Source organism: Panthera leo, chromosome B1 (assembly GCF_018350215.1).
Source record: "Panthera leo isolate Ple1 chromosome B1, P.leo_Ple1_pat1.1, whole genome shotgun sequence".
In the NCBI taxonomy this organism is placed as follows: domain Eukaryota; kingdom Metazoa; phylum Chordata; class Mammalia; order Carnivora; family Felidae; genus Panthera; species Panthera leo.
The window spans coordinates 1924066-1948888 of NC_056682.1; the positions used below are offsets into that span (position 1 = coordinate 1924066).

A 24823-nucleotide genomic window follows, 5' to 3' on the forward strand; every position below is an offset into this window, starting at 1 on the left:
ACGGAGAACTTCCCGTATCAGGCACCTCCTGGTAAATCTGTTTCTACACCTTCCCTGAACTTTTAGGCTGCTCTCTGTTATGGCAGATCTGGGCAAAGACCAGCAGAATCGCCAACAATGGGTAGTGTGCTGGGATTTGAATGCTTTTACCGTTGTTCTGCTTTTCGTTGTGTGCAACGAATCCTACAGTTACACTAAATATTCCTTTTCTTGCTGTGGAACCTTGATTGTGTTTCAACGTATTTCTTCTTGTCTAGTAACTATAGTTCACCTGGAGATCCAGCTAAAGGAAAACCTTGCCCGATGGGCCCTTTCGTTACTGTTGCACGGAAAGCTAGGGGACTGTACTTCCTCTGCTCTTCCCCTGGATGCTCAGTGTGAAGTGTCCTTGGTCCGTGTACCATCCTACTAACCCCTGAACGCCTCACCCCTGTGTGTGCTGCACACACGTTCACGGGGCGGTTGAAATGGGGGAATCACTGTAGCCACGCAGGTGCCTCTCACCGGGCCCCTCACCCCTAGTGCGGGCATTGTGTCCGGTGGGCGTTTGGTAAATCTCATCTGGTAGCGTGAGCGGCTATCGGGCAGAAATCCTGAATGGACAAAGAGCATGTGATTTTTCTTCACCTTGAAAAACAGTGACGTACGTTAGAATCGTAGACGTGGGAGGATCGGCTGACAGATAGCAGTATTTTCTTCCTGGTTGCAAACAAGCCAGAAACGTGACTCTTGTCCTTGGGAGAGTACAGCATGATGAAGGAATTGGAGGCATTTTCTTCGAGCAGAGATCGTGCCAGGAGGTGAAAAGGAAGTTAGTGTAATTGCACTTTGTTTGAAGAACATCTTTTGATTAACGTTTCCTACCTGCTGCATAGACCTTGCTTTAAAAACTGATGTCTTTGCTGCGTGGCTAATCTTTTGGAGTAGGGCTAAGCTGTTTCATTGGTTAATTAGCAATCCACAGGTGACTTTCCCATGTGAAGATTGATGTTATTTTGCGTAAGTCACATAAAAGCCTGTATTTATGGCACCCGGAAAATCGTTGAGCTTCATCTGGCTGCATAATAGCGAGAAGCCTAATGAATTCCTAAAACCTGCCCAGATACCACAGTGCGGAAGCTGAGAAAATGGAAACGGCTGTTGTATTGTTAAGAATCTGGGGGGTGAGAGTGCCGTGTTTTTGCTTCTCAGACTTGACAAGGAAGCTCCTGGAGTCCCCTTGCTTACAGGTGTCTGAGTGTGCCCTTACTTACAGGCCTTCCCCTCCTCCTGCCCCCCGCACCCCCCACCCCCACCAGGAGTGACTCCACATTCTGTGATCAGTACCGCCTCTTACCCTGGCCTCTCTCTCCGGAAAGCGATCTGAAGCCAGCCTTTCTTGCTCATTTCTGTCTCCCTGTCACGTTCCACAGACCAGCGTCCCGTCTGGACACGGCGTAAATGACCTCAAACAAGCACATATCGTGTGCCGTATGTCTGTGAAATCGCACTGCAATTTCTAACTATGAAGGTGGTTTTTTAATGTTGACTGGAAGTCAGGGCCGAGGAGTAGGTTTGATTCACTTAAAACCTACAAGGTGTATTTGATGAGCCAGGACCTGAAGCCTCATCGTTAACCACTGAGAATGTGGTAGTCGTCTTTGTCTCCCGCGGGGTATGTTTTGCGAATCATTTTTGATGGTCCCCCGGAGCCAGCCCAGCAGTAGGGACAGAGAAGTGAGGTGAGCCTGCCCTCCTGGAGGGTCCCCTGGAGCTGGAGGACCGGGTCCCTCCAGGGAGGACACAGGGACTGAGAACAGAGCAGCAGGGCCATCTGAGCTCAGGGGCAGCAGAGACTGGAGAGGCCCAAGCCGTTAGGAAGGCTTGGGGAATGGGGGTGCCCGGGGTGAGTCTGGGGGAGGTGGGCGGGGGACAGGCCAGCCTGGTGCTGCCTGTGCTGAGTGCTGGCTGGCGGTTTGACAGCTAGATGCCAGGAGCCGGAGGGGAGCGGGCAAAGACGGGGGCCTTGGCCTTCCTGCGGGAGAGTTTAGACGGTGCCCGATGCTCCTGGAGATGCGCTCACTGGTAAACCGGGCAAAGTTGCTGTTTTGCCAATAGCTGTGTTCTGAAGTCTCTTGGGACACAGCCATTTGGAATGCTGAGGCGTCAGTGTGGTCTCAGAGAGAGGACAGCACTGTGGAAATTACACGCGGTGTTTGTCAGAAAGTGAGTCCTGTTTCTCTGGCTCCGTTCACAGATGTTTTAAATCATGTTTATTTATTTTGAGATGAGAGAGAGCAAGTGGGGGAGGAGCAGAGAGAGCGGGAGAGGGAGAGAGAGAGAGTGAGGGGCAGAGAGAGCGGGAAAGAGAATTCCAAGTGGGCCCTGAGCTGTCAGCACAGGGCCCGACGTGGGGCTCGAGCTCACGAACTGTGAGATCACGACCTGAGCTGAAATCCAGAGTCTGATGCTCAACCGACTGACCGCCCCCCCTCCCGCCCGCCAGGCGCCCCTGTTCACAAGTTTTCTGTTAAGTTACCTGCAGACAGAAATTCTAAACTCTTAGAAAGGGGCATGTCAGGGAGCGTACTTTCTAGGGGGCCAATGGGGTTTCCTTAGCCTGCTGACCGCGGGTCACAGGTGTTTGTTCTGTTCTCCTGGCTCGTGGGCCTCCTCCTCTCAGGAGCGAGGTCATCATTCAGGTTGGAGAGTCACTGCCACAGTCCCAGTGGGGCTCAGCCTAATGGGAGGACGAGAGCCGGCAGGGGCCGTCCTGTAGGTCACCCTGGGCACGCGGAGGTCGAGGCCCTGCCGTGAGCAGCATCTCTAGGGAGGAGCCCCAGTGCCTTGGTGCCGTCCTTTCCCTGCTGATTCTCTGCATCGGAGACGACTCATTCTTTGGATGTGGTCCCCGCACCTCCGTGGCCCTGCTTAGTTTCAGATTCCGTGGTGTCCGAGGTGGGAATAAGATGGAGTCCGTTAGCCACCACAAAACGTCCGCGTGTGTCGGCTCGTCACGAAAGATGAGAGCAGCGTGAAAGGAAGCCGGGCTTCGGGTGGGCGGGGCAGCACGGGGTCATGTCCCCGGTCGGACGCGTCGGTGGGGAACTACGCTGCGGTCAGGGACCACAGCCAGCTCAGCGCCGTAGACGGCAAAATGAGCCGATCGGCACAGGCTGACTTTCTCGTCGAGAATCCCCTACATGCTTGTTTGGGCGCTCACGTGCCAGGTGGAAAGGGTGAGGACAGTCCTCGCTCTTGAGGATTTACCGTCCAGCCGGACGGGCGGACAGCGAGAGGACATCTGGACCGGGGCAAGGTATGGCCCTGTAGGGCAGGCGGGCACTGCGGGGATCTCAGGGGAAGGCAGCCCGCCGATCCCCAGGGCTGTTCAGACAAGTGCTCCCCACACCAGTCTGCAGGGCATGGGGTCGGCGGTCAGCTGGGAGCATTCAGAGGCCGTGTCGGGTTGTGGCCTCAGGAAGGACTCGGGCACCAGGTGCCAGAACTGCCAAGGCACGCACAGTTCCTCCTCGCTCCTCCAGAAAACCTCTGCCCGCCTGACACGCAGCTCCTGTGGCCCTGGTCACACGGCGGCCTGGGAGCCGCAGGCCACGCGGTGCGTTGCTGCTGGCTCCCCGTGGTTTCGTGGTCAGCGTGGGGTACGCTGACATCCACACTGTTTTGTCCCTCCTGCGTGTCTAATTTTCTCGCGCTAGGCGCCTGTTCTTGGGAGTGAGACTTCCTGGCGTCGTCGGCTCCCACGCAGAACGCGGGCTTGGTCACCGAGGGGACGTTTGTGTTCCCTTGGTGGATGTGCCGTTCTCCAAGAGGTTTAGTGGATAAAATTTCATTCTGTGTTTCTGTGTACGTCCCAGTCCCCGAAGATGCAGTAGTGACATTATGCCACTACCTAACGTCAGGGATCAGACCGGAAGACGGAATTTCACTGTAGACCTCTCTACTTCCCCCATTGCTTCCAGAAACACAGAATTAAATGCGACAAAGCAACGGGCATTATCGAGATGGTCATGGACCGATTTACTATCGAGAACGAAGGCACCTACACTGTGCAGATTCATGACGGAAAAGCCAAAAGTCAGTCTTCTCTGGTTCTCATCGGAGACGGTATGCAACACTATTTTTGTGTGCCTGTAAAAGAAAATTCAAAGAAAATTGTGTTGACCACACAGAAGCAAACATCTTTCATTTCTTTCCCCCTTAAATACTGAATTTAGCATTCAAGGCTATTCTGGATGAGGCTGAATTTCAAAGAAAGGAGTTCCTCAGGAAGCAAGGTATGTACTTAACCCGCCCCCAGCATGAGCCCCCAACAGACTCAGTGTTTTCTTTTTTAAAAAATTTTTAATGTTTATTTATTTTTGAGAGAGAGAGAGAGAGAGAGAGCACGCAGGAGAGAGGCAGAGAGAGGGAGACACAGAATCCAAAGTAGGCTCCAGGCTCCCAGCCGTCAGGACAGAGCCTGATGCAGGGGTTGAAGTCACGAACTGCGAGATCGTGACCTGGGCTGAGGTCAGACGCTTAACCAACTGAGCCACCCAGGAGCCCCCAGACTCAGTGTTTATTTGAATGCTGGTTTAAAGCCAATTCTGCTCAATGCCCAATGACTAAATGCTATTTTAAATGACCGCGATGTTAGATGGTTTTTATCTGCAGAAATTTGGGTGTTTTTCTGTTTTTTGCACTTTACATGGATTTCATCTGTATTCTTTTCTTGCTTCTACCTTTAAAAGTCCCGGAATCTACTATGTCGTGTTCATACTTCTGTCGCTGCGAATCAGGGACATGATCAGGGTAACCAGAGGTACCCGGGCTCTGTGGCCAACCTGCAGACCAGCTAGTCTCTCCTGAGCCCGCTGGTCTCCTTACAGTCCCACCCTCCCCCCCCCCCACACACACACATTTTCCATCCCTCTGTGGTCTGGCCATCCCACAGCGACATAGTCTCCCATGGTCCCCCATTCAATCTGGGGCACCATGCAAAGTGCAAGCTGGATCTCCAGGCCACTCCCGTATGCTAGACCTGAGCTGGTGTTTTGGAGGCCATGACCTTGAGCTTCTGGGGACCGGGGCTGGTCAGAACTCAGTACTTACCACGTGAATGATTCGGGGGGTGGTAATGAGGAAAGGGTACATCCATCAGAAATGTCATCTCAGTTTCAAACAGAAAAGCTATGTTCTTCTGCTCAAAATGCATCACAAGTATAGATAGACACACACACATATATATGTATATGTGTGCCTGTGCGTGATATATATGTGTGTGGGTGTGATATATATATGTGTATATATGTGTGTGTGATATATATGTGTGTGTCTATATATGCGTGTGTGTGGGTGTGATATATATGTGTGTATATGTATGTGTGTAATATATATATGTGTGTGTGTATGTGTGTGTGTGTGTATATATATATATGTGTGTGTGTGTGTGTGTGTGTGTATATATATATATATATGCATTGCTTGGGTGTGATATATATATGTGTGTGTGTGTGCGTGTGTGTGTGTGTGTGTGTGTGTGTGTGTGTATTTTTTCCCCCCTTTTAAAACTTTTCTATTTTCCCCCCAGGCCCTCATTTCGCTGAATATTTGCACTGGGATGTTACAGACGAATGCGAGGTTCGACTTGTTTGTAAGGTGAGGACTGAGCTCCAACAAGAAAGTGGTAAGGTGTCGTCCGGGGGCCGGCAAGAGCCCTTTCGGGGAAGCGTGTGCCGTCCGTCCCAGGACACGAAGAAACGCCGCACGTGGGCGTGCCGAGCGACTTTGCGTCTTGTGGACGTTGTGGTCTTGCACTTCCGTGCCCGTCTCTGCTCTTTATGAGGGGACTGTGGTGTGGTGGCATGCCAGGGAAGTCAAGTGGGCCGTTTAGAAGATTTAAGATCTTGGTGAGTGAACTCAGGGACACTGTGCCACGATGACATTCATCCGGTGATTCCCGTGCAGCTCACGTGGTTTCTTTAAGAAATAAAAGGTATGTTTTGGGAATAAGATGCTCCTCACGCTTGTCTTTAACAATTGAATAGTAAAGTAAGCCTTAGTTACTACTGACTATACAGAGCTCTGTTTGGGGGACCAGACTTTAAGGAGCATCTCCTGCAAGACTGGCACTATCATAGGTGCTGGGGAAGATCATAGGTGCTGGGGAAGATCGATAATGCAGGGTTTTGTTCCTCAAGCTACTCACAGACGAGCAGATGAAAGAGAAGGTAAACAGAGAATTTCAACAGAGTGAGGGTTTTTGGGGTGGACACTGGAGGAAGACCAGGAATAGTCCAGGGGCAGTCAGGTTGGAGAGACTTCTCCAGGGAGGCCCAGGGCATGGACAAAGCAACGGAGCTCGGAAACTGCCAACTTGTGGATATTCGGAGGCTGGGTGTCGTGGCAGATGGTAAGGCAGGTCCTCAAAAATTTAATGTAGAATTACTGAGGATCCGGCAGAGAAAGGAATTGAAGCCAGGAACTCAGACAGGTATCTGTGCGTCCGTGTGGACCGCAGCATTTTTCACAACAGCCGAAGGAGGCAGCCAAGTGTCCGTGGGCAGATGAATGGATTAATGCAGCGTGTGTATCCTTAATGTAGAGTGTTACTCATCCTTTGGAAGGAAGGGCAGCCTGCCACTTGTGACAACATGGATGGACCTTGAGGGCATTGTGCCAAGCGAAGTAAGTCGCACAGAGAAGGAAGATACCGTACGATCTCACGTATATGTGGAACCTAAAAGAACTGAGCTTACAGAAGCAGCGTGCAAGGGTGGTTGCCAGGGGCTGGGGGTTACGGAACTGGGGAGAAGTTGGTCAAAGAGCACAAACTTCCAGTGGTAAGATGAGTAGTTCTAGGGCTGGTAAATGGACAGCATGGTGACTGTAGTTGGTAATACCATATAACACCCTTAAAACTGCTGAGGGTAGATCTTCGAGTTCTCAACCATAAATATACAAAAAAAAGGTGATTATATAAGGGGATGGATGTGTTAATTAATCTCAAGGTGGTGACCATCTCGTAGTAGTTGAATGTATCGTATCATCACGTCGTATCCCTTAAACTTAAATAATGATATTGTCAACTGTATCTCAGTGAAGTCGGGAACAAAGAGTTATGGGGTGAAAGCAAAGGAAAGTAGGATAAAGGATGGAGCGGCATTCACCTGAGGAGGTGAGAACGGGCGACGGTCAGGACCACGGCGTGAGGGGCCGGTCTGAGGAGGTGAGAACGGGCACTGTGTGCTGGTGATTCAGTCGTCAGCCGGTTGTGCACCTGGCCTGATGGGTTGATGGAGAAGGAGCAGGTGGGCCATGCAGGTGTGCATCCGTGCAGTGAGCTGGCATTCGGGGGGGGGGCAGGAGGAGACGGGTGATAGTGGGGTTGCTGGGGTGGCGGGGCAGGGGCACCAGGATGCCGGCTTCTCCACGTTGCTGTTGTCAGATGAGGGGCCGGGGTAAAGGGGAGGCCCGTGCTCAGGTGCAGAAACGTGCAGGGCGCTGACATGCAGCAGGGGCACAGGGTCCGGCGACAGGGGGCGTGAGGTAAGGACGGTCTGCAGGAGGCAGCCGCGTGAGGGCCGTGGGCGCCCTCGGTGCATTCCCGGTGGGCCTTGAGACCCCATGCTTACCCCGACCTTTTCCTGTTCTCCCCAGTCATTGTTGGTGTTGGCGACTAATTCGAAACTAGAGGCCCTGTTCCTGGCTCTTTTGTGTGTGTAATAACTGAGGCTAAAGTTTTGATATTTGACACACTCGAGGTTGTTACAGAGCCATTTCAGAAAAATTCCTGGATGTCTTTCTTCTCATAGTGAGTTTCTTACCCTGGTATGCTTAAAAGGAAGACGCAGAGACAAACTCATTAAAAACATTTTTTTGTAATGTTTACTTATTTTTGAGAGAGAGGGAGAACGTGAGTGGGTGAGGGGCAGAGAGAGAGAGGGAGAGAGGGAATCCCAAGCAGGCTCCGTGCTGTCCGCATGGAGCCTGATTAGGGACATGAACTCATAAACCGCGAGATCATGACCTGAGCCAAAGTGGGATGCTGAACGGACTGAGCCGCCCCGCGCCCCCACCTCATTCTTAAAGTACAAGAAGCTGACGGGCACCGAAGTTACAAGTGTCTGGTCAGCAAGTGGGAACAGTAGGTATTTACAGGAAAACTCCACAAGGTCCCCGAGGACGGGCCGTTTACTTCGGAAACAGGATCAGAAGAACAACAGTGTTTTCCGATGATTGTCAAATGCAAAGAAGGTGTGTATCTTCAAAGTTTTCGACCCCAGCAACTGCCCAGGTCTGTTCTTCAGACAGTCAGCAGCTCTCATTGGCCAGCCGGGGCAGAGGGACTGGTGGTGGTTGGGTCAATGTCTTTTTCTGATTGTGGGCATTCAGTACCCGCCTCCATGGGAGAAATGGGAATTCTCCTTCTGCGTGTACATCTGCTATCATCCCAGTGGTATGTGCCTTCACGTATAATCTGTGAGGACGATTCACATTCCCTGACCAAAGTGATTTATAAGTGTTTAAACACAGCTATTGGAGAAACTGAATACATATTAACTGGGATTTGAGTATTTTGCAGTTTAATGCACTTAATTTGTGTACTTGTGTCCCCCTCTCCTGTGATTCTGTCACCTATTTTACATAGTTTTTCCCTTAATGATACTTGGGCAGATTTTTAAAATTTACTTAAAAAACAATGGAGACATTGAGACACATGGAGATAATTTATGCAAGGGTACATAATTCATAATATAACATCACAGAAAACCGTCTTTAATTTATTTATGTATATATTTTTTAAAGTGTATTTATTTTGAGAGAGAGAGAGAGGTAGCAGAGGAGGGGCAGAGAGAGAGGGAGAGAGACAGAATCCCAAGCAGGCTCCATGCTGTCAGCACAGAGCCAGATCTAGGGCTTGATCTCATGAGCCATGAGACCATGACCTGAGCTGACATCCAGAGTTGGACGCTTAACCGATCGAACCACCCAGGTGCCCCAGAAAAAAACGTCTTTTAAAAGAAAAGTTTATAGTAAAAGAAACTTGAGTCTGAAACCGAAGAAAATCTTCTAGAAAGTTCTTGTACAGCAGACGTGGGGACTCAGGGCGCTCCCTCTTGGAGAGTGAGTCAGGCGTGTGCCACGTGGATGTCTTGGGGGTCTTGCTACTGTCTTTTCGAGGTATTTATGTACCTTTCAGGGGCCCGTATTTTAGGAGCAGTAGGGAGAAATCGTAGAGAGTACAGAGGAAAGACCAGAGTCCTCCAGGGGCAGAACGTCCCAGCTCTTGGACCGGGAAGCCAGTTGAGGGTGTCTGTTGTAGAGAACAGAGGCGGGAGGCCCTTGGAAAGGGTTTACTTAGCGCTCAAGGACAACGCAGCCAGGAAAACCAGAGTCAGGGAAAGTAGTACTGACTTGAGGTGAAGGACGTGAGGGGGAGGGTTGGCACTGAAAATGGATACCGAGGTTTGGTTAGGGACGGGAGGTCGTCTGCCGGAATTGTTTGGATGCAGTCCGTCCTGCCATTTATTGTCAACTCTTGCTTCCGGCTGGAGAACCAAGCTCCTGTCCCACAGTCTGGTGGGAACAGTCCGTCCCCCCGCTCAGCAGACATTCGTGGGCGTGCCGCCGTGGCCTGGGGTGCGAGCGTGAGTAGCACACTCAGAGTCCCTGCTGTCCGGGGATGGCGCTCTGACGCTGTCACCAGTGACACCAGCTCAGGGCCCACGCGGAAGCTCTGGGCCGTGCTACCGCGCAATCAGATCGAGTCTCGCTGTCTGGATACTTGTCATTTGTTTGTTCGACACTGGCCTCACTGTGGCTGAGCCCGTATGGGACGTAAATGCATCTTGTAAATGAAATGGATGTAAGTCCAGCCCGTGCGTTCTGGTGTGGCCGGTACGTTCCGTTCATAGGAACCAGGCTTCTTTCTCACCCGTATGATGTACGTGTCACAGCATGTGGATCGACATGCGTACTCCCCCTTGGAATTCTGCAGAGCTTAGTTTCAAATTCGAGCTTACGTCAGAGGTTGACTTGTGAGGAATTTTAGTAGGAGGGGAGTTCCCAGTCCCAGTGGGCTTATCTTGTGTTATGGTTGCATTCACTCCAGACGGACACATCTGAAATGTCCTACTGCCAAAAAGCAGCCAGTGAATGGTCTTATAGACGTCTAAGAGTATTTCATATTATCTGCAAATTTAAAATACACCGCTTACGACTTGTTTTTATTACTGGCATTTCATATAAACCAAAAGCGCCTCACATCATTTAATTCCGCGAACTAGGACAATTTGTCCTTCTGTGTGCAGCTGTGAGGGCTTAATTATTTCAGAAGCTGGAATTTAGAAGTCTATTGGCCATTATTAGGACTGACAGCTTTTCCATAAGCCTCTGTCTGAGGCTATAATAAACATCGATGGTATTTTTTTTTTTAAGTCTGTGATTTAAAATCCAGAGACTTTTTTCCTGGAGCGATTCACATACTAACTGTAAGATTTCTGCTGCGTAGGTTGCAAACACTAAGAAAGAGACCGTTTTCAAATGGCTGAAGGATGATGTTCTGTGTGAAACGGAGACGTTGCCTGACCTGGAGAAGGGAGTTTGTCAGCTCCTCATACCGAAGGTACGCCGTGTTGTATGAAACGGTGGAGGGCCAAACAAAAGCTCGTCTTTCTAATAACTTGCAAATCCTGCGCTGTCTCCCAGTTTGTGGCCTGAATTCCCAGGGTTGGCTAAAAACCGTATTAGCACTTCTTACATTTTCCATCTTGGCATTGATTTTACACGCACGTGGGGTATGTTTTCTTGCAGCTGTCAAAGAAGGACCTCGGCGAATACAAGGCAACGTTGAAAGACGACAGAGGTCAAGATGTGTCTGTCCTGGAGATCGCTGGCAAAGGTAAAACAAAATCCTCTTTGCTCCCCGCAACGAGAGATCCGTTTTGCCAGCGGGATGCCATGTGCTATGAGGGCACGTCCGTCTGTGTCCTTATGGCGGTAACGCAGCAGGAGAAAGTAGATTAGTGTTTTATTTCCATTCCAACCTGCTTCAGTGTTCTAGAAGAATGTGTGATGTTACTTCGCCTTCATTAGAAACGCCATTTGAGTGTGTCATCGTAAGCCAGGTTTTATCCCATTACTAATGCAGTTAAAATGATTGAAACAGCGAGGAAGTTAAATTCAATTAAAGGTATAGTTGGATTTACGTGGCGTAAGGTTTTCTTGTTCCTTGTTTAAAAAGCGAACAGGTTAGAGGGATTTATGACACACGTGAACCTTTAATGGATAAATGTCACCGTTGTAATGTTTCATTTTTCAAATGAACATGACGATTTCCTGTATCCATTTAATTAAACATGAAAATGCTGCGTCCTGATAAAAGTGTACGTCGTAACGGCACCTCTCCTTCTTCCTTTCAGTGTACGAGGATATGGTTTTGGCAATGAGCAGAGTCTGCGGTAAGTAAATGCCCACTAACTTGTGAGTTATTTTGGGTGCGGACATCTCGTTCGTGGAGACGGGCACTTAGCACCGCAAGGGGAAGGCTGAGGCACCTGCGTGTGGACGCCGGGTGGCCCGGGGGCCAGAGACAGCCGTCCGCCGACCGCTCCCGAGGCTTTCTAAAGGGATCTATGTCGTATTTTAAAAAACCCAGTCGGGACTTCCTGATTAGCCACGTCTTCCGATTTGCTGCCGCTTTGTTTGGATGATTGCCGTGCACGTAATTGCTGTCAGCGTCTTTATTACCCACGTGGAGCAGCAATCGTAGATTTTAAGCCTCTGGCTTTGCGTCGTACATATTAGGCCATTCTTTAGCTTTGCAAATAAATTCTTTCTCTCCACGTCCCCTTCCACGGAAACGGACAATGAAGGGATCGGTTAGTAACTCAGTAACCTTAGCTGGCATTCGTGTAGAGTTTTATGCTAAGGGGTACACCACTTATCGCTGTGGGCTTTCTAGAAATCCCTTAAGTTCTGTCTTCGGAGCAAGCGGCCAGGCCCGCAGCAGGAACCCGGCTCAACTGTGGGTGTCCGCTAGCTCGAGCCGCGGCTCTCCCGCCAAGTAGCGCACGTCCGATTCCAAACCCAAGTGCCTTCTCGCCAGGCTTTCTGACCTCCTCAAAAGCTTCTTGTGGTTTTGTGGTTTTCGTTGTTTCCTCAGAACAGCTCTGTGGGCTAGATTTCACTTCTTTCTACTTTTGGTCAAAGAAACGTGACCACGTTTTAAGTGAGTTTTAGCCTCGATGGTCATTAAGGGACCAAACACGCCTTCGTGGCGGTGGAGCCCCTGGGGAAGGCGGATGGAGCTGTCTGGAAGGTGGGTGCGCTCCCGCGCCCCTGGGAACTACCTTGTGTTAAGTTGTCGTGTCACATGCGCCGTGGAGGCAGCCGAGCGCCGTCCTTGAAGACGTGAGCGGGCGTGTGCGGGGGCCAGAGTAGTGAGAGAACAGACGCGGGGCTTCCAGGGGCACACACGCGAAGACCGTGTTCTCCCGAGAGGCCAGGCCCGCGTGTGCGGAAGCCCCTGAGGGAAAGGGGCAGGAGCCGCTGCCATCTGCTGAAGACACGTGTGTGCTGGGAGCACACCGCTTTCCCCGCAGCCCCCGCGCCCCGTGCCACGGTCCAGGACCCCCAGGGCCCCGCCTGCTGCCCCGGGCCGTCCTCTCCGCGAGCCCCTCGCAGGCCGCAGGGACACTTCTGGCGACCTCGAGGTGTCCCGGCCTTGCGTTAGTCCCGGACCGACGTCTGTGGGCTCCCACACCACCTGCCGTTCGTCACGGACCACCATCCCTTGTGCCGTGGGTCCCCTCGGCTTTCAGAAAATGGGGCCTTTGTTCTTGGACCTGTCGGTGGGGCCATCTCCATCCTGCATCCTCGGGAACACAGCACACTCGCTTCCCTCGGTTTCTCCTGGGAGCATCGGCAGTGCCCACGAACAGACACACACACACACACACACACTCACAGCCTCTCTCGCACACACTCACAGACAGACACACACACAAGCACAGACTCTCATAGACACACTCACAGACTCACGCAGACTCACACAGAGAGACACACAAGCACAGACACACACACACACTCACAGACTCACATTGACACACAGACTCTCACACACTCAGACACACACACAGACACACACAAGCACAGACTCTCACACACTCACAGACTCACGCAGACTCACACACACAGACACACAAGCACAGACACACACACTCACAGACTCACACACACAAACACACACACAGACTCACGCACACAGACACATACAGACTCACACACACTCACAGACACACACAGACTCACAGAGACAAACAAGCACAGACACACATAAGCACAGACTCACACAGACACACATACAGATACACCCACAGACTCACGTATACTCACACACACACACACTTAGACACACACACAGACTCATGCACTCAGACTCATGCAGACTCAGACACACACTCAGACACAACAGATACAAGCACAGACTCACACACACACAGAATCGCACAGACACACACACAGACTCATGCACTCAGACTCATGCAGACTCATACACACGCAGACACACACACACTCACAGACACACACATAGATACACACAAGCACAGACACACACACTCACAGACTCATGCAGGACATGTGCACAGACACACAAGCACAGACTGACACACACACACACACACACAATCGCACAGACACACACACATCGACACACATACTCACAGACACAGACTCTCACAGACTCAGATATACACACAGAATCGCACAGAGTCACACACACAGAGACACACACAAGCACAGACTCACGTAGACTCACACACTCACACACTCACAGACTCATGCAGACATACACAGAATCACACAAACTCACACACATGCACACATACACATACAGACTGACACACACACATTAACATACACACAGACTCACATACACAGAATCACACATGCACAGACTCACACACACACACACAGATTCACACACAGACACGCGCACAGAATCACACACATGTACAGACACACCCAGCCTCACACACACACACACACACACACACACACACACACACAGACTCACACCCCCTGCCCCTCCTCTGCTCTCAGCCCTCCCTCCCTCCGTCTACGTCTGTCTTCCTGCCCAACTTCTCCCTGCACCCCCACACCCCACACCCCTCGGCCCTTCCAGGAGAATGTCCACCCGGTTTGGAGCCGAAAGCTGTCACACCTGAAGCCCCAGAGCTACTGCGCGTCCGGCACCTCGGGCTGCAGGTGCGGCGACGCCTGCAGGTAGGATGACCGCGTGGAATGCTGTGACTTCAGGATGAATAGAAGTCTCCAGGTCGCTTACCACAGTTAGGAGATGGTGCGTTCGGAAGGTCCTTCTCCATCATATCGATTCCTTTTATTTTGCCGGGCACGGACACGGCATCTTCTGGGTGGTGGAATACCCCGGGCCCACACCGGTTCTCTGAAGTTATGCATCTAGTAACGATCTCCGCTTCCGGGTCAGAGCCTTCGCCGTAACTTCCTGAGTCCTGACCCCTCGCCGCCCCCCAGACCCTGTGTCGTGTCGCGCGAGGCCGCGTTCCTGCTCCAGACACACGAAGTCTGTTCTCACGTCGTGGGTTTTCCTCCCCTGTCGCCTCTCCTGCCTTCTCCCTCTCATCCCGTCTTTACTCAGCTTGAAGGCCGAACTGCAGTTTTAGGACTCCCTGACCCCTCCCTGACCCCTCCCTGACTCCTCCATGACCCGTCCTTGACCTGTCCTCGACCCCTCCCTGACCCATCCCTGACCCGTCCCTGACCCGTCCCTGACCTGTCCTTGACCCCTCCTTGACCCCTCCCTGCATCATTTCTGCCGACTCACCATCCCCCCCGATACTTCAGTTCCGGATCAATTCACGCAGAACGAATGGTGGTTCGGCGCCGTTTGCAAGAATTTTCCTCCTCTTCTTAAGCCGAGCTGCCAAGGGGCAGTAGCGCCTTGCGTTCCGAAGGCGCACCCGCTGCCCTTCTTAGATCCGCATCTCTTCTGTTTCCTGCAGGCGCGTCCGCTTCTCCGCTCAAGGTGCTCTGCACCCCAGAAGGAATCAGGCTTCAGTGTTTCATGAAATACTTTACCGAAGAGATGAAAGCGAACTGGTATCACAAGTAAGTACAAGCGTGATTCCCTGTGGCCTTGGCCCGGGACAGCAGGCGGGCCTCACGGAAGGGGAAGACAGAAATGCCTGAAGGTGCCGGAGACAAATGTCTTCACCTTCTGGGTTTTGCCAAACGTGGCTCTGTTGCCGACGCACATTTCATCTGCAATCCAGCAGACCGCCGACGGGAAAATAATACGTGGAGACCACATTGTCAGTTTCCAGTCTGTCAGCTCCTCACTAGCTTGGTTGCGAAGAAAAGGACCAACGGGGGCGCCTGGGGGGCTCAGTCGGTTAAGTGTCCAGTTCTCGGTCTCAGGGCGTGATCTCACAATCTGTGAGTTCGAGCCCCTCGTCGGGCTCTGTGCTGACAGTGCGGTCTCTCTCCCTCTCGCTGCCCCTCCCCTGCTCGCTTTCTCTCTCTTTCTCAAAATAAATAAACATTAAAAAAAAAAAAAAAGAAGAGAAGCATTAAAGAAACCCAGAGGTAAAACATGGAAGAAGATGAAGCCCGTGAGACCAGCAGGTTTTCTGTTTCACATTTGCTGCTCCTGCCTCTCTAGGTGGGTGGTGTCCCCTCCCAAAGCAGCCGGGACTTTGTGATAGTCATGGCACAGGCGGGCTCCTGCTGTCTGGCTCTTTCCAAACCACACCCCAGGAGTGTGTCTGAAACAGTTGTCAGAGAAGTGGTTTCTGAGCACAGAGGACGGAGGTCAGCATTCGCCCACAAAGGAGGGGGCGTCAGCCGCGGCAGGTGGAACAGGACGGGCGGTCTCTGCTCTGACCTGAAGGCATAGGCAACATTTTTAGCCCATATTTTTTTTTTTTTTGTTTTTTAAACGTTTGGACATTTATTCATTTTGTGAGAGAGAGCGATAGAACACGAGCAGGGGAAGAAGAGCAGAGAGAGAGGGAGACACAGAATCCGAAGCCGGCTCCAGGCTCCGAGCTGCCAGCACAGAGCCCGACGCGGGGCTCGAACCCACGAACCTCAAGATCATGACCTGAACTGAGGTTGGACGCTCAGCTGACTGAGCCCCCCAGCCAGGCGCCCCCTTTGATTTCTTTTTAAAGAGATGCCAAGATCGCGTCTAGTGAGCACATGAGGGTTGGAGGCACCGAGGATATGGCCTGGCTGCAGATCTGTGAGCCCACGGAGAAAGATAAAGGAAAGTACACTTTTGAGATTTACGACGGCAAAGATAACCATCATCGCTCCCTCGACCTGTCCGGCCAGGGTAAGATCACATTCCTTAGCACCCCTTAACTTCGTATTCGGCGATCCACAGAGAATGCTGGGAGAGGAAGCGCTCGGGTTCATGATTTTCATTCGGAGAAGATTCTCTCCGAATAATCAGTTTAGTCTTTGGCTCTTTGTCGGTTTTCATTAAGCCAATACATTGGCAACGAAACCATTAAAACGTTTGAAATGTTTCCTTACAGCGTTCGATGAGGCCTTTGCAGAATTCCAGCAGCTCAAGTAAGATTTGTGTGTGTGCGTGGCGGTCTGTCTGTCCCTGGGGCCACCGACCTCGTGGGTGTGTGGGTGGCCGCTGGGCGCCCTGTCCAGGGAACTGACCTAAAAGTGGCGGTTGAAGCGTCCAGTGTGGGGGGGCAGGCATGCCCCTAAGCCGTGTGTGTGTTTATAAAGTAACTTTCTAGAGTCCCCATAACCCTGGGGTGCTTCAGTGATTATAATGATGGATTTCTCCAATAGTTACAATTATGGTAATGTGGCGCAGAGCAATTTTTTAATGTTAGGTATTTAGGTTCTTTTTAAAGACCTTGTTTTTCTAGAGCCATTTAATCACAGCACCATGGGGAAGAAGGTGCAGAGTTTTCCCGGGTCCCCGAAACCCAGCCCCCCCCCCCCCCCCCCCCCGTCAGCATCCCCTCTGGGTGCTGCATCCGTTGCCGTCGATGAGGCCGCACGGACACATCATCCCCACGCAGAGTCCGCCGTGCACATCACGGTTCCCTCTAAGTGGCTGTGGGTCTGGACAAATGTATGGTGGCACCTGCCCACGACTAGAGTATCGTACAGAGACTTCTCAATGCCTCCCACATCCTCTGTGTCCCTCGTTGTGGACCACTGGTCACTGTCCCCTGTCTCCACGGTTTTGCTGTCTCCGCAAGGTCACGGGGCTGAATCATGGATGTGTGGGCTTTTCAGGCCGGCCTCTTTCACTTAGCGAATCTGCACTCAGGGCTGCTCTGTGTCTTCTCATGGTTCGAAGCCTCCTTTATGTTTAGCGCTGGATAATATCACCTTGTTCAGAGCAACTTTTTAAAGAATCACTTGAGATTTTAAGTGTGTCTCTGAATTTGGGAGTACCCAGAACGGACAGCGGTCACCGGCCATGCTAGGCTAGTCAGGAAACATTGGCTGAACGAATGAACAGACGGCTGAGATAAGTCCGAAACCAGGGTTTTCAAAGATATCTAAAACTCTCCAGTGCCATCTGGTGAATTTGGTGAAGAAAGAAATCTCTCCAGCCTACGAGCCTGAATGCCGACCTTTCCCGTGGGTTTCACCTGCTGAGAGACAGGGAATCCCGCCGGGCCCCCCCAAGGGGCAGCGGAGAGGGCAGGAGAAACGCACACAGTTTACGGTTCCTTGGGCCCTGTGCCCTGGTGTCCTTCCAAGGGGAGAACACACTGCTTGTTCCTCTCGCCCCCTGCCCGGCGAAGCCCTGAGATGTGTGGTGCTTGTCGTCCAGAGCCTTTTCTCATGACTGACTTCCTGTTCTCTCCACCTCTTTAATTCCTAGGGCAGCCGCTTTTGCAGAGAAGAGTGAGTATATGTTATGTGGTATCGAGCACCCTTTATTATCTGGGGAGGGGCAGCGGGTCCCACGATAGAGTTTTAATGCCGTGTATTCACTGATAGACAGCAGACCTGCTCCGTGGGCGGGGAAACTTCCAGAACTCCCGGCACCTGCCCTCCTGATCCCGGCACTCCCTGTGCCCCTGCCCAGCCCACCTCCCCTTGTCAGCTCCTTGTCATTTGTGTGGCCTCCGCCTCCCTTCCGCCCTCCACCCGCCTGCCCCCTGTTCTTCTACGACATGTCAGGCAGGTGCAGCCACAGGTGGAGGAGGCAGAGGGGAGGCTCAGGGGATCAGAGTCCATCACACTCGCAGGTGCTAGAGACACAGGCACCTGGGGAGGCACCGGGTCAGGTGTGGAGGAGGCGGGAGTGAAGAGAGCGCTGAGGCCGTGACCTGTGTTCGGGTTTCCGTGGGACCGCAGGCGGGGCAGGGGAGCAACTTAGGACTGACTAGTTTGAACAGTTCTGTGGGTTTTGGTCAGTAGGGGAGGCCCCTAGTTGCCTGGCACCAGGCCCTGGGATGATCAGGGTAGAGGAATAGGGCTTCTGGATGCAGGGGCAGGTGGAGGAGGGTGGGGTGAAGGGGTGTCGCCTCCTGTGGCCAGGGGTGAAGGGGTGTCACCTTGCCTCCGGGGTTCAGGGGTGGGTGGAGGACCCAGGGTGGAGGGGAGTCGCCTCCCAGGGGGCAGGGGTGGGTGGGGGATGCAGGGTGGAGGGGGGTCACCTCCCAGTGCAGGGGTAGGTGGGGGAGGTGGGGTGGAGGGATGTCGCCTCCTGGGGGGCAGGGGTGGGTGGAGGACCCAGGGTGGAGGGGGGTCGCTTCCCGGGGGGCAGGGGTGGGTGGGGGATGCAGGGTGGAGGGGGGGGTCACCTCCCGGTGCAGGGGTGGGTGTGGGACACAGGGTGGAGGGGGGTCACAACCCAGTGCAGGGGTGGGTGGGGGATGCAGGGTGGAGGCGGGTCGCCTCCTGGTGCAGGGGTGGGTGGGGGAGGTGGGGTGGAGGGGGGTTGCCTCCTGGTGTAGGGGTGGGTGGGGGAGGTGGGGTGGAGGGTGGTCACCTCCTGGGAGCAGGGGTGGGTGGGGGGCACAGGGTGGGGGGGTCACATCCCAGTGCAGGGGTGGGTGGGGGGGCACACAGGATGGAGGTGGGTCATGTCCCAGGGGCAGGGGTGGGTGGGGGAGGTGGGGTGGAGGGATGTCACTTCACAGGGCAGGGGTAGATGGAGGACCCAGGGTGGAGGGAGGTTGCTTCCCGGGGGGCAGGGGTGGGTGGGGGACACAGGGTGGAGGGGGGTCGCCTCCCAGGGGGCAGGGGTGGGTGGGGGATGCAGGGTGGAGGGGGGTCACCTCCCAGTGCAGGGGTAGGTGGGGGAGGTGGGGTGGAGGGATGTCGCCTCCTGGGGGGCAGGGGTGGGTGGAGGACCCAGGGTGGAGGGGGGTCGCTTCCCGGGGGGCAGGGGTGGGTGGGGGATGCAGGGTGGAGGGGGGGGTCACCTCCCGGTGCAGGGGTGGGTGTGGGACACAGGGTGGAGGGGGGTCACAACCCAGTGCAGGGGTGGGTGGGGGATGCAGGGTGGAGGCGGGTCGCCTCCTGGTGCAGGGGTGGGTGGGGGAGGTGGGGTGGAGGGGGGTTGCCTCCTGGTGTAGGGGTGGGTGGGGGAGGTGGGGTGGAGGGTGGTCACCTCCTGGGAGCAGGGGTGGGTGGGGGGCACAGGGTGGGGGGGTCACATCCCAGTGCAGGGGTGGGTGGGGGGGCACACAGGATGGAGGTGGGTCATGTCCCAGGGGCAGGGGTGGGTGGGGGAGGTGGGGTGGAGGGATGTCACTTCACAGGGCAGGGGTAGATGGAGGACCCAGGGTGGAGGGAGGTTGCTTCCCGGGGGGCAGGGGTGGGTGGGGGACACAGGGTGGAGGGGGGTCGCCTCCCAGGGGCAGGGGTGGGTGGAGGACCCAGGGTGGAGGGGGGTCACCTCCCAGTGCAGGGGTGGGTGGGGGATGCAATATAGAGGGGGTTCGCCTCCAGGTGCAGGGCTGGGTGGGGGAGGTGGGTGAAGGGGGATCAACTCCTGGGGGCAGGGGTGGGTGGGGGACACAGGGTGGGGGGGTCGTATCCCGGTGCAGGGGTGGGTGGGTGGGGTCACATCCCGGTGCAGGGGTGGGGGGGGGGGCACACAGGGTGGAGGTGGGTCATGTCCCGGGGGCAGGGGTGGGTGGGGGAGGTGGGGTGGAGGGATGTCGCCTTCCGGGGGCAGGGGTGGGGTCACCTCCAGGGTGCAGGAGTGGGTACAGGTGGGCTGGCTCCAGATGGGCTGGCGGCCTGTCCCAGGCTGGGACCTTTGTCGTCTCTGAGAACTGGCTGCCGGGGGAGGCGCCGTCTCCCAGGCAGGAAGGTTTCTAGGATGTCAAGCGTCGTAACCCAGAAAACAGTGGAAACATAACACAGTGGACAGTCCACTGCCCTGGGAGAGTCCTGCTGTCTAGACGCAGGGGACCCCTCTCCCTTCCAGGGACCACGTGTCCGGTTCCCTGTGTGGCCCTCCGGGAACTCTTCATCCTCAGTTCCGTCCCTCACGGGACCAGTGGGTCCGGCCGGCCGTCGTCCCCCTGCTAGTGGTGGGGGCCCCTCCCGTGTCGTGTTGTATCCACTGCTGCGCGGCACGGGGCCTGCTCCTAGAAACGTCCCCGGGGACGGTTTACTCAACCCAGTGGCCTTCATGTTGCAGATCGTGGCAAGGTGATCGGTGGCTTACCTGATGTGGTGACCATAATGGAGGGCAAGGTAAGAAGGACAGTGGGACACGGCCGCAATGTGGTCCCCCTCATGCGGCCCAGTGTAGGGGGAGCCCAGGGACGGGGTTGCTTCCCAGAGCCCGGACCATGGGGAGCTCCCCACCCACCCCGACGGCGGTCTCAGGCTGCCCCTGGTCACCCTCACGTTCTCAGGGGACGGCAGAGTTTAATATTCTGAAACCACAGGCCCACAGGGACACGGAGCCTGACGCAGGTATCACACAGCCGGTGTGTGGCAGGTGTGGCTCCCGGCCCTGGGCCTCTGCGGGGTCCTGGCCCTTCCAGGTGGTAACTGCCCACCGAGAAGGTGGGACACACCCGCACCCCCCGCCACCCTTGGCCCGGCAGGAAGGTAGAAAAGCACTCCGGTTTTCGAGGTCCTCCTTCTGGAATTTATAACGGAAACCACTTCCTGGAGTTTGTTTGTTGCCTGTCAGTGGAGTTGCTGATATCCGATTGGAACCTCTCTCTGTCTGCAGCCGTCCTAAGTCAGTGTCGAGGGGACAGAGACACGAGAGAATTTTATTAGGCCGAAACACTAAAATTTATAGGCCTTTTCTTGAGCAGCTAAAGAAATTCTAGCGAGTTCCTGAGACGGAGGAACCGTGGGCCTCACGACGAGGCTGTGCTGGTGCTGTTAGCTGCTCATGGGCCGAGCATATGTTGTCAGTGCGTTTGCTGCGCCTGATTACTGGTTAGAAGACACCTTCTCTGGATTTGCCAGAGGAAATCCAGAGAAGATGTTGGTAAAATGGATCCATTGGTTGGAATAGAAAGGAAATTTAGAAACAGGCTAAATATGTCTACTGTAAAATATAGAGTTTCGTTACCTCTAAATGCATTAATCTTGTCAGGCCATGGATTAAAACTGAGAATAATGAGGGAAAACTAACACTGATTTTTCTCATGAGCTGCCTCACGGAACGGCGAACTCGCTCGCGTGTGCTGTGTTCAGATCTCGCGTGTCTAGTGTGGTGCTTACACATAGAAAGAGCGTATTGGCCAAATGAACGTGGGGGATAGGTAAACGCTTCAGTGAGAGTCACAGGGAGCCGGGCCCCTTTGGAGGGCTGGTATGACTTCTCTGTCTCTAACCCTCCCTTCTCCGCCCACGCCTCCCTCCCGAAGACCTTGAACCTGACCTGCACGGTGTTTGGAAACCCTGACCCTGAAGTGGTGTGGTTCAAGAACGACAAGGACATCGAGCTCAGCGAGCACTTCTCGGTCAAGGTGGAGCAGGCCAAGTACGTGAGCATGACCATCAAGGGCGTGACCTCCGAGGATTCGGGCAAGTACAGCATCAACGTGAAGAACAAGTACGGAGGTGAGAAGATCGACGTCACCGTCAGCGTGTACAAGTACGGGGAGAAGATCCCCGACGTGGCACCACCCCAGCAGGCGAAGCCGAAGCTCATCCCGGCGTCTGCCTCCATGACGGAATAGGGGGGTGGCCGCCGGCGGGGGGCAGGCCGCTGAGTGCTGCGCACCCGTTCCAGTGAGTGACCACGGCCCCGGGGGATGCCACGTGTGCCGATAGGCCGTCACGCGTTATGCTTGTAATTCTGGCATTTGGTTCTTGGCATTTTATGTTCACCTAAGGGGAAAAGCTAAGGTTTTGCACTAGGCTGACACAGCTCAGGTCTGCGGGTTCCCGCAGAGAGCGGGTTGCAAGGTGGCCGCTCCGGTTTCCACCGATGCTGGCACGGGGTACAAAGCCCCAGGCCTCCCGGTGGTTGTAGTCTGTGGTGTAGACAAGATCCGGCCGCTCGGAAATCCTGGTTGTAGAGCCTTAAATGCACGTGTTACCGGGTACGCTCTGGTTTTTGTTGCCGTAAACGAATAAAACTTTAAAAGACAACTCGTGGTTCTCCCGTATGAAGCCGTACCTGACTCCACCTGCTCCCTTTTTGGGCCTGAGTACGCGTGGTGGCGTGGCCAGGAGCACGGACGCGTGGGCCTGTGATCCGGAGAGCCGGGGCGGCGGGCAGAGCCCAGCCGTGCTGGGCCCCCTCCAGGGGTGGTGGCCAGGAGGGCGTCCTGAGAAGGGGCACTTCGTCTACAGGCACTGTTACGTGGTTATCACCGCGTGGGCCTGAACACCTCTGTAGAGGGGCACAGGTGCAGGTGGCTGTGTTCCTTTTCAGCATGCTGATTAATCAGGGGCTTCCTAAGAGAGGAGGCGGCCGTTAGAAAGGAGCGGAGCGGTGGCCTGGGAAACACCGGAAATTTGGCCGACCGTACGTCTCTCGTGAAGTTAAAACGCGCGGATGGACCCAGCCTTCCTTTGAACTTTTTCTTCCTTCTCTTGGGAAGAGGCTGAAATCCCTTGGGCGCAAAAATCCTACCTCCATATTTTACTTTTGTAGTAGACACGTGACGTTTATCAGAAAAAGCTTTGGTGGTTCAGATTATTTCCTCTCTCTGTCGTTAAGGCCGATCCAGACTCCATGAGATTGTGTTATATTTTCCCAAGGTCATAAAAGAAACTCTGCCATTTAAATACGTCTCTGGTATCGCCAGGTGGTTGAGGGGGTTTATGGCAGGTAGAGCGAGTACCCTCCAGAATTTCCACAAGTATTTTTACCTTCTGTGTCGGGCAGGCGAACTCCAGCTGCCTCTATTAGTACTGCAGTGTGGAGCGGATTTCCCAGACATCTTGGCAAGGGTGGGCACAGACAGATTTTCCTGTTACTTGGCCTTTATTGGGTTAAACGGAACTGGCTTATTTTCTAGTTTCAATAGTCATTTTTGTTTAGCCATCGTAGTTCGTGGGAAAGAATGAAACGGTTGTGAATTTCTTAAAAGCCCTATCACTTCTTTTGGTGGGCTTTATATTTTTAGAGCAGTTTTAGGTTCACAGCAAACTTGAGACAAAGGTGCAGAGATTTCCCAGGTACCCCTGCCCCCCACACCCCCTGGCACGCACAGCCTCCCCCTCCACCAGCACCCCCACCAGATGGTGCATTTGTTACAACTGATGATGTCGTCATCGCCCAGAGTCCACAGTCTACATCAGGGTCCCTCTTGGTGTCATACATTCTGAGGGTCTGGACAAATGTATAATGACATGTGTCCGTCATAATAGAGTAACGGCGTAGTCTCACTGCCCCAAACCTCTCTGTGCTCTACCTGTTCGTCCTCCCTCCTCCCACAACCCCTGGCAGCCACCGACCTCTTCGCTGTCTCCAGTTTGGCTTATAATATTTTACGTTTTTTAAGTTTTTTAAATGTTCATTTATTTTTGAGATAGAGACAGAGCATGAGTGGTGGAGGGGCAGAGAGAGGGAGACACAGAATCCGAAGCAGGCTCCAGGCTCCTAGCGGTCGGCACAGAGCCCGACACGGGGCTCGAACCCATGAACCGTGAGATCATGACCTGAGCTGAAGTCGGACGCTCAGGTGACTGAGCCCCCCAGGCGCCCCTTGGCTTACACTATCTTAAACACAAGCTTGTTCTGTTTGAACAACCTGAGGCTCACACAACCGTTGCGAAGACAGCGCAGAGTTCCCCGCCCCACACGTGGCTTCCACCGTACCTTTGCGGGAGCTCAGGAGCCCGACCTTGGTAGGCTGGCTGTCCGCTGCAGCCGGCTTCTGGATCCCCCCGCTGGTCGCACCCGTGCCCTCTCTGGACGCCACTGGCACCCGGCTGCCACTTCTCCCCAGTCTGGTCCCCGACACTTCGTCTCCCCTTGTTTCAAAACCAGAGCACGATGGTTTTGAGGATGCTATCCGGTCCGGGTCTGTCCGACGGCCCCTCCTGATGGGCCCGGGGTGGGGTTTGGGGGCTTTGGGAAGACCTGGTGGGCGGCCCGCACCCACACATCAGGGTGGCGCTAACCTTCCTCACGTGACGAGGGGTGTCGGTGGTTTCTCCCCGCAGTGTGACCGACTCCCCCTCTCCTGGTCTGTTCCTGCATCCGAGTGCCGAGGGCCCTTCCACCCTCAAGGGAGGGGTCTGCGGGCTGGGAGCCCTCCTCTTGGAGGGAGAGGGTCTGCATACGGTATTTAGGGTTCTTCTGTAAGAAACACGAGTCTCTTCTCTGCCTTTTCTTTCTTTCTTCAGCCACTCATGTATA

The 24823-nt window shown here is 54.1% G+C and overlaps 1 protein-coding gene across 3 annotated transcripts in view; it reads left to right on the forward strand.

The window, feature by feature from the left end:
- Positions 1-22602, forward strand: part of MYOM2 (myomesin 2) — a 114074-nt gene extending 91472 nt beyond the window's left edge. For all 3 annotated transcript variants that reach the window (XM_042934169.1, XM_042934168.1, XM_042934167.1), the window contains 12 exons: positions 3963-4107; positions 4218-4277; positions 5573-5640; positions 10496-10609; positions 10798-10885; positions 11406-11444; positions 15030-15135; positions 16200-16363; positions 16569-16605; positions 17897-17919; positions 20678-20733; positions 21873-22602. In XM_042934169.1, coding sequence (XP_042790103.1) covers positions 3963-4107; positions 4218-4277; positions 5573-5640; positions 10496-10609; positions 10798-10885; positions 11406-11444; positions 15030-15135; positions 16200-16363; positions 16569-16605; positions 17897-17919; positions 20678-20733; positions 21873-22187 — 1215 coding nt within the window. In that variant the 3' untranslated portion in view covers positions 22188-22602. The remainder of the gene's footprint in view (positions 1-3962; positions 4108-4217; positions 4278-5572; positions 5641-10495; positions 10610-10797; positions 10886-11405; positions 11445-15029; positions 15136-16199; positions 16364-16568; positions 16606-17896; positions 17920-20677; positions 20734-21872) is intronic.
- The last annotated feature ends 2221 nt before the right edge of the window (positions 22603-24823 follow it).